This window comes from Lagopus muta, chromosome 4 (genome assembly GCF_023343835.1).
Source record: "Lagopus muta isolate bLagMut1 chromosome 4, bLagMut1 primary, whole genome shotgun sequence".
NCBI lineage: Eukaryota > Metazoa > Chordata > Aves > Galliformes > Phasianidae > Lagopus > Lagopus muta.
In genome coordinates, this window is record NC_064436.1 from 20,775,909 (window position 1) to 20,784,322 (window position 8,414).

General features: G+C 39.1%; 1 protein-coding gene across 4 annotated transcripts in view; it reads left to right on the top strand.

The window, feature by feature from the left end:
- DCTD (dCMP deaminase) overlaps nt 1-4,235 on the top strand; it is a 53,743-nt gene extending 49,508 nt beyond the window's left edge. For all 4 annotated transcript variants that reach the window (XM_048942114.1, XM_048942112.1, XM_048942113.1 and 1 more), the window contains 2 exons: nt 999-1,095; nt 3,066-4,235. In XM_048942114.1, the coding sequence (XP_048798071.1) occupies nt 999-1,095; nt 3,066-3,144 (176 nt within the window). In that variant the 3' untranslated portion in view covers nt 3,145-4,235. The remainder of the gene's footprint in view (nt 1-998; nt 1,096-3,065) is intronic.
- The last annotated feature ends 4,179 nt before the right edge of the window (nt 4,236-8,414 follow it).

The following is an 8,414-nucleotide window of genomic DNA, read 5'->3' on the forward strand; positions in this document are numbered from 1 at the left end:
ATGTGTTGCCTTTTTTCAGACCAAGCACCTGCAATAGGCTGCCATTCCAATGAACATCTCTGCTTAAGCAAAGCTTATGTTTTGTGCGTTGAGTAAAGTCTTGCAGTCTTAGCATGCATTGCTATTCTGAGGACTTCCTCTTGCCATAATGGGCGTCAGAAAGAACAAAATAAGGAAAAAAAAAGTAGCTAAAGGGAGTACTTTTTTTGGTCTGTAAGGCTTGAAGTGAAGAGGGGTGAAGATGGAATGTGACATTTTTTATTTGTGCTACATTTCTCTTATTTACGGAATAAAAATCAAGTGGTCTTCAAAGGTAGACTTGCTGCTTGTTCTCGATGTAGTCACTCATCCTTTTCCTTATGCACTTAGGTCAGCAGAAAATAGCATTGATATTTATGTTTATGTTACCTGGTAAATACAGGAAGATGATGTTAGGTCTGGAATGTCTCTTGGGTCAGCCTTTATATTTCTACTGTAAGTAGGGCACAAATTGTTAATTTGTTTGTGTCATCATTCCACAGTTTGAGGCAATATGTGCTTATGAAACTTGGGACTGAAAGTTACTTATTGAATGGAGAAGAAAAAAGCATCCTTTTATAGCTGTGTGTTTGGAAGGGGATTGAGATTTGGGGTTCTTAGGGAGGAATTTCATCTATATTAGGTAACGGGACAAGTTTTCAACAGCTTTTTGCAAAAATGCTTTATTTCTACTCCATCTGCCTTGAGGTTTTCCCTGCAAGTTTTTGGATCTGGTCTTCTGATGTGAACTTAGGTGAAATCAGGGAAAACACTTTCTAATGGTCTGAGAAAAATGCCTTCCCAAACAGCTTTACCTTACACAGACTTATTTTCATGTATGAACTCTATGGTTTACTTCTGCTTAGAGTTCTAAAGTTTGTGGGTGAATGCTGTCTTCTGATTTTGTGTACCAGTTTTTATGTCATTACTTTTTATTTTCCCATGGAATTCCATTTTTTTTTTTTTAATGACCTTTCTAGGCATAAAGGAAGTGATTTATATGTCTGACAAGTATCATGACTCTATTGAAATGACGGCGGCACGGCGGATGTTTGATTTAGCTGGTATTGTATACAGGTAAGAGAGCTTACAATTAACTTTATTTTTATTTCAGAAAGGAAGACAATTGTGGAAAAGGCCAACTTTCAGGCAAAAGTGTCGTCTTCTGCATTGTACAACATTTTATTTGCTGATAGCAGGCTTGCTCTGTATACCTGTGAAAGATACTGGGTTGACAGACAGTTGCAACATTGTCTTTCCCATATGTGTTGCTAAAGTTCAATTTCATAATGTTTGTATGAAAAAAAAACCCACACAATTGGAGTATTCCTTTTCATTCCTGGACTTTTTTTTTTAAGAAGAAAATTTCATTTGCCAGCGAAATTGTGAATATGATAGTTTGTTTGTTATGTTTTACTTGGAGAATCATTGCTGACCTTGGTTTGAGTAGTTTAGACTTCCCAGTGAGTTCTTAGAGTCCCTTGCCACAAGAATTATCCTATGTGTGTAACTGAAATGACTAACTTACTTTACAAGGATGACCTGACGATACCTATTGAAAGTTCAGTATCTTCTTGTTGCAGTCAATTTGGGCAGGTATCAGATCAGCCACCTGCAATTAATTCTTGGTGCCTATAGCTGTCCAATCTTCTTTGGTCAGCATTTCTTGTGAGAAAAGTATAAAATCTGGAATATTTGCCTTAAAGTAATGAGAAACTGAAAAATGTTTGAAGAATAGTTTTTGAAGACACTGGCAGAGATACCTAAAGACAATCTGTTCAACAGCTAGTTTGATAGCAATAACACGCTGTGGGTGAAGCTAATTATCTGGTCAGGAAGGCATTGCAACTCTGAAAAGTTTTACAGTATTAATATAAAGACTTCGAAAAATTTGCAAACATAACAATTCTGACAGATAAAATCTTATGATGAAAGGTACCTACTGGGTTGAGAAACATCCATGAAAAAATATAGCCGTACTTGAAATTCAGTTTTAGTTCTTCAGTGTATTTTGTGCCTACTAAGACTGTTTGACTAAGAAGCATAAATCATTCCCTTGCAAGTCAAATCTTATAACTTCTCCAGGGTGAGAAGTGTTTCTTGTATTTCAGACTGCTGTTCTGGACAAAGTACATTATAGACTGTCAGTTTCTGTGCCCAGCAGCATGAGCTTTCCTGTGTTGACTGTTCTTTATTCTTGTATTGATTATTAAAGATGTAGGTGGTATGTAATGAATCTCTTGAACTGAATTGCAGAGCTTAATTAGGCACTAAATCCACACTATTTGCATAATCCTTTGTTTACTGGTAGACTGGAAAATATATGCTCAGTCCCCAAATACCTTCCTTGCTAATTGCTGTAGCAGATGCTCTAATGATAATAAAAGGAAACAATTTGTGGCTGTATTAATTTTATAGTTTTAAAGTTACAATTTTTAAATTATTCCCTCTTAACTAGTTTGGTTTTTCCCCCAGTACAGTACATAATGTGATCTATTCCCCTAGCAAAAAAAAAAAAAATAATAATAATAATACACAGAGGCAAAGCTTGAAAATGTTCTTTGAAGACGTGGTAGGGAAAAAATGCCATCAAAATATTTGTCAAAATACATTTCAGATATTTTGTATATATCCATACAGATATACCTATGCATGTATAAATATATATAGTATATGAAAATACGTGTGTGTGTTTGTGTGTGTGTATACATACATGTATGTATGAAATATTTGAAAAAAAATCCCAGCTTTGGTAACATGATGCTACCGCCTGCAGCTAAGTTGTTAAAACTTCTTTGACTCCTGGGTAATTTATGAACTCCAATAGCCGAAGAATGTACAGGCTGACCCTCCCCATGTGTCTTTTTTTGTCTTAGTCTTTCTTGTCCAGGTTTCTCGCAGTGTGGTGCACTATAATTGGCTCCCACAGAGATGAAAACTATGTGAACCCAAGGAGGGTTTTTTCCGTCAAAAATGTGGCTGGAGCTAAAGCAAGCAAAATGTTTTAACTACTCACTAACTAATATCTGTATTTTTCTTTATTTTAGGGAATTCAAGCCAAAATGTAACAAGATCATCATCGACTTTGATTCAATTAACAGCAGACCAAGTCAAAAACTTCTGTGAATTAAGTCCCATTATATCTCTAGAAGACTGTGATTATCCTTCTCTAAAAAGCTGCTAATGCCTTTCATCTTGAAGTTACTTGCAACTTTTTAATGGCTTCTACAGTAAAGTAGACTTCTAAGAAATGTAAGGCATAAAATGTTCCTCTCACTCCATCTTGTCACGTGGAATCTAAATCAACTTAAAATTTTTAATGCCTTTATCAAATCTGCTTTAAAAGTCTAGGAATGTAGATGAGACAATATAATCCATGTACAGAAAACAGTTCTGGTTCTTGCTGCATTCATCACCACATGCTCTGATTGGCTGTTAGCACTGATTTAGAGTCAGTTAAACAGCAGTTCTTATAGTAACCAGTAGTACATTCAAATATGCTAATATATGTTGATCTCTCTATTGGGTGTGTGGATCTAAATAGCTGATCCTAATAAATGACAAAATGTGTTATCCATACAAATACCAATCTTCTAACTCGCATAACACTAGTGTTTTAAAAGGTTATACAGATTAAAGTATATATTGTATTTTACATGTGTTACCCAACAAAAGGAAGTTGATTTTTCCATTAACTGCTATCTAATACTATTATACTTGTGCAGTGGTGAGACAGGAAGTTGTTCTGAGAATGGTCGATGCTGGAGCAAGCTTAAGAGACCTTTCAATTCTTTTTTTTTTCACCAAGACTCCAGAATTGAAGGGGTTAGAAGGACTATATCATTTCTCTCTTACCTTTGGGACACCTATTTGGAGTTGGTTTTCAGGTATAGAAGGAAATTAGTTTATTGGTCTAAGTTCATTCTAGACGATCCAATACGGTTCAGTCTTAAAATTAACCTGTAAGATAACTCAATCATTTTTTTGCCCTTTGAGAGAAATTGGAGATACTCAACCCATATCCACATCTGAGCCAAAAGAGGTAATTATTATGGTGTTAGCTTGTTTCCCAGTGCTGGCGTAGTACTTTCATTTCTTAAATGTTGCCTAAAATAATATCCTTTTTAATTTTATTTTGAGATCTGGGAATATATTTTGTGTTCATTTTCTCTAATTTGATTTTTTTCAAATTAAATATGCCTAATGGCTTTGTTTTAGATTTTTTTTTTTCTTCTAAAATGTGGTTATACTTCAGTGAGCTTCTATTTTCTCTGAAAAAGCTTTGTTTCATATTTTGGGACGTTATGTAATTTGGCTTCATACCAGTATTATTAAAGTCTTATTAAAATCTACTACATTGAAGTAGACTCATTATTATAATTTTAAGCCATGTGCTTGGTTCCAGAGTGCTTCTGCTTTTGCAATCATATGCAAAGCATATTTTGTGTGTTTGTGATATTACATAAAGTGTAATGTTCGTGAAACATTTGGCTACTAAAGGGAGCACTGTAATGTATTATAAGATTTGCCCATTTATAAAGTAATTTCTGATATTCTCTTTTTTTTCTATACAACTGCTTTCCACCTCAGAATTGTTCTGTGGCTCACTGCCAGAAGAAGAAATTTGCACATATGTGGAGGGTGAGGGTGAAAAATGAAACATTACATTAATAAAATATCACTAAAACAGCTCGTGTACATCTTTGTCTTTAGTCTGAATTGGAACTAGAAGCATTTTTACTTATGCTGTTCTGACAATAAGACAGAGGGGAGAGAAGCTGCGAAATTTTGGTTTTGGCAGTAAAATCACTGTTTTCTTCATAGATTTAGGTTCAGACTTAGAATATGTACGTATTGTGATTCTGGTTAATTTAAACATTGTTATGTAAGGTCTTGGATAATGAGAATGGAAAATGTACATAAAAATTCAAGGGGTGTTTCAACCAAAGTTCAAGTGTTTCTAGGAATGCACTGGTTTTATAATGACGCACACATCGGACTTTCCTGTTCTTGTATAACAGAAGAACAGTTCTGGAGAGTACAGTAGGATTTTATATTTCTTCCAATCACTGTTTTTAGTCTGGTAGGGCCACATATATATCGTGTCAGGGTAATTTTCAGTTGATTCAGACTAGCAAGTGGGAGCTCTAACTTCCAGAGCAACTTTTTTTCCTTTCTATTAAACCCACACGCACACTTGAGACAACATGTGCTTAGCCTGAGGTTAATGTTTTAGAACAAATCCTCAAAATTTGACCCTTAGTGTTTGTAGGTGTGCCTAGAAATCTCTTGTTTTTTTTTTTTAATAGTCCAGGAGATAACACTTTGCCTTCCAGATAAATAATGTCAATTACCAGAGCAAACAATGAAAATCATCAAATACAGTAAACACGTTTCTGCTCCTGAAGCTCAGGTTCAAGACAAATGGAACTGCATGGGATGGAAAGGCAACTAGAGGCCATTTAGTCCTACTGTTGATGAAATCCCGGCTGGCAATCAGTTAAAACCAGCTGTTCAGGGCTTGTCCTGTTGACTTTTGCATGTCTTCAAGTGTGGCGATTCTGTAGCCTTTCTGGTCACCCATTCCAAGTACTTGCTCCACACTGTGCTTTTTTTTTTTTTTCTTTAGTCAGAATTTCTGCTGCTGCTGCTTACATCTCTTGTCTTTCATCCTTTTGCAATACCTGCCTGAACAAGGTGAGGCTTCCTATCCATAACCATGTGTTAGGTAGCTCAAGTCGGAAGCTGGGTTCCCTTCACCTTCAACCTTTTACTCTGCGGGCTGAATGAATGCCGCTCTCATTCTGTCTCACACATTACATGCTCCACTTCTTCACCATCTTCCTCGCTGTCTGGGGAGCTCAGAGACTGCACAACTCCAGATGTGGTCTTAAAAAAAAAAAAGTTGAATAGGGGAGCAGGAATACTCACTTCTGTTAACCTGCTGGCTCTGTGCTTCTGAGTAGAGCCTGTTATGTGATTAGCCTTCTCTGTTGCAAAGGCATTTAGTGATCTTGACCACCTTGGTCCTTGTCTACCCAGGAGCCTTCCATCCATTGTGCACCCAGCCAGTCCTCTTACATGAAGTTATTCTGTTCCTGGTGCAGGATTTCCCTTTCTGGAATTAATCATGTTTCTGTTAACCCTGGCTCCATTTTGAATCACCAGCCACTTTCCTTTGAGCCCAATGTTTCACCAATACAGAGCCTCACAGGACCAGTCCTGGCTACCAACAGCATGGCTATGGAAAACCACCTCTCCAGAGGAAAGGCGGGCAGCCAGACTGAGGTTTTGGTAGGGGGCAGTTTCAAAAATACAGTGCAGGAAGCTGACAGGAGACTCTGGGAAGCACTTTGACCATGCTTTCAAAGGTGGGCATTTTGACAGTGTAACAGTTGCCCTTGGAGCTCTGAACACTGAGCATTTTGCAGCTTTGTAAACGAGGAATATCTTCACATACAGAACAAAAATTATACTGTGACCAGCATAATCATTCCGATTTCCAAAACAGCATATAAAAAGTGCCAGTGAAAGCTCTTCTGGTGCATCACTCAGACCGAAAGCCCTACATGCAACTCAGGAACCTGCGGTAGTTCATCAGCTGCTGCAGAGAGTCTTGCAGGAGTTTTAACTTTGCTGAGACCAAGCAAAAAGTAAAAATTCTGAAGCGGGGGGCTGGGAGACTTGGCGCAGGTGAAGCGTGACGAGGCACGGGGTCGGCCTGCAGCAGCCATCAGGCTGGGCTTGGCCGCACCTGGGAGGAGCTGATGAGGTGAGCGCGTGCGGAGCTCGTGGCATAAGATGGAGGCGCGCCGCGGGGAGGGCGTCCGCTACGGCCGGTGAGGAGCGAGTCTTGCAGCAGGGAGGCAGCGCTACGTGGAGGTAAGGGTGACAAAGGGTGACAGACTGTGAGTTTGGGGCTCCTTCTGTGCTTTTACCTGAGTTTTGTACTTTTTAGAGGAGTTGGGTTGGAGAGCTGCTGTTTCTTTCTTGGGCTTGTTGAAGCTTGCGCTGGAAAATCAGGCCTTTGTCCGCGTGCTCCCTCTCATCTAAACATGAGACAAAAAATCGAGCTCGGTGCGCTGGATTTTTAGTTGTTAGCGTTATTTACCGTGTTCTTAACAAACGGTGCCCTAAAGGGAGTGAAAGTAATGTGCTTCAGCCACCAAATACGCATCATAAAGAAACAGTTGCCCGCTCTTTCCTGGGATTTCCCACTCCGTGTTCTCACCTCCCCAGTCCTTCACTGCTTTTACCTAACACGTACTCCAGTTCTGTAGGGCTCCTCGCACCGACCGAGGGGGAACAAAAAGTGTTCAGATCATCCCTTCGGTGGTGTTCTGCTTTGCTCCGTGGTTCGCTGTGTTCTTCAGTTGGTTGTGCAGCTCGGTGCAGTCTTCTACGTGGCATTTCTTTTTTTCCCTCTTTTTTTCCCCTCAACTGTTCAATCAGCTCTGCTAATCACAGTGTTGCTGGGTAAACAGGGCTGATTAAAATTAAAATTTCAGTTTTGCATTGTAAACAATGTGGCACTTTAATACTTTTGCTGTTGTGAAGATACTACTAATAACGCATCTGGTGTTTTCTGGTGTGGTTCTCGTGCTTATTCCTTGAGAAGCTGATGAGTTTTCGAGAGATCCACGTTCGGTTGCTAGGATTTTGTGGTACTCGCGTTTCCTTTTTCAGAAACGGCTGTGCGTAATTACATTGGATATATGTATCGTGTTTATTCTTTCTGGTTTCAACTCTTACGGGGAAGGCATGTTTCTGTGACAATTGGGGAAGTTGCTCTGTAAGAAATGAGTCTTTGCTGTTAACATTGCCTATCTGAGAAGAAAACAAAAGCAAATTAAAAGAGGACATCCAGAAAGTAGTTCGGTGTGGAAACGACTTGAAAAAGTGTTAATTGTTGTTTGGAGGCTCCGCCTGAGGGAAGGGGGAGACCAGAAGGAGACCAGAAGGCTCTCGGCAGGAAAACAAATCTGTGATAGGGTGCTGAAATTTGAGCATGAAAGGAGGAGAGAAAAGGACTTGTGGTCGCTGAAGAGCTGTGTTATCTGTTGGGTGCTTCGAGGCCGAAGGAAGCTGTCTTGAAACAGGAGAATGGACCTCACTGTGATTTGAGCAAATAGGATTAGTAAGAAAAAGGTTGGAGATCTTGAGCAGCTGAGGCTGTTCTGTGCTGAACTGAAGGAGCTTTTCAAAGTAATTAGGGAATAATAGTGTCGTGGGGTTTTTCTTTCTTCCTTTTTTTTTTCTTTTCCCTCTGAAGATCTACCTTTCTCTTGTGCTAATTAAGGTTATTGTCTTTCGAAATTCACAGCCTTAGTGTGCCTGCTGCTAAGAGGTCGCTGCAGAGTACCTACATGGTTGGTTAGTAGAAGCACCGTGAATGC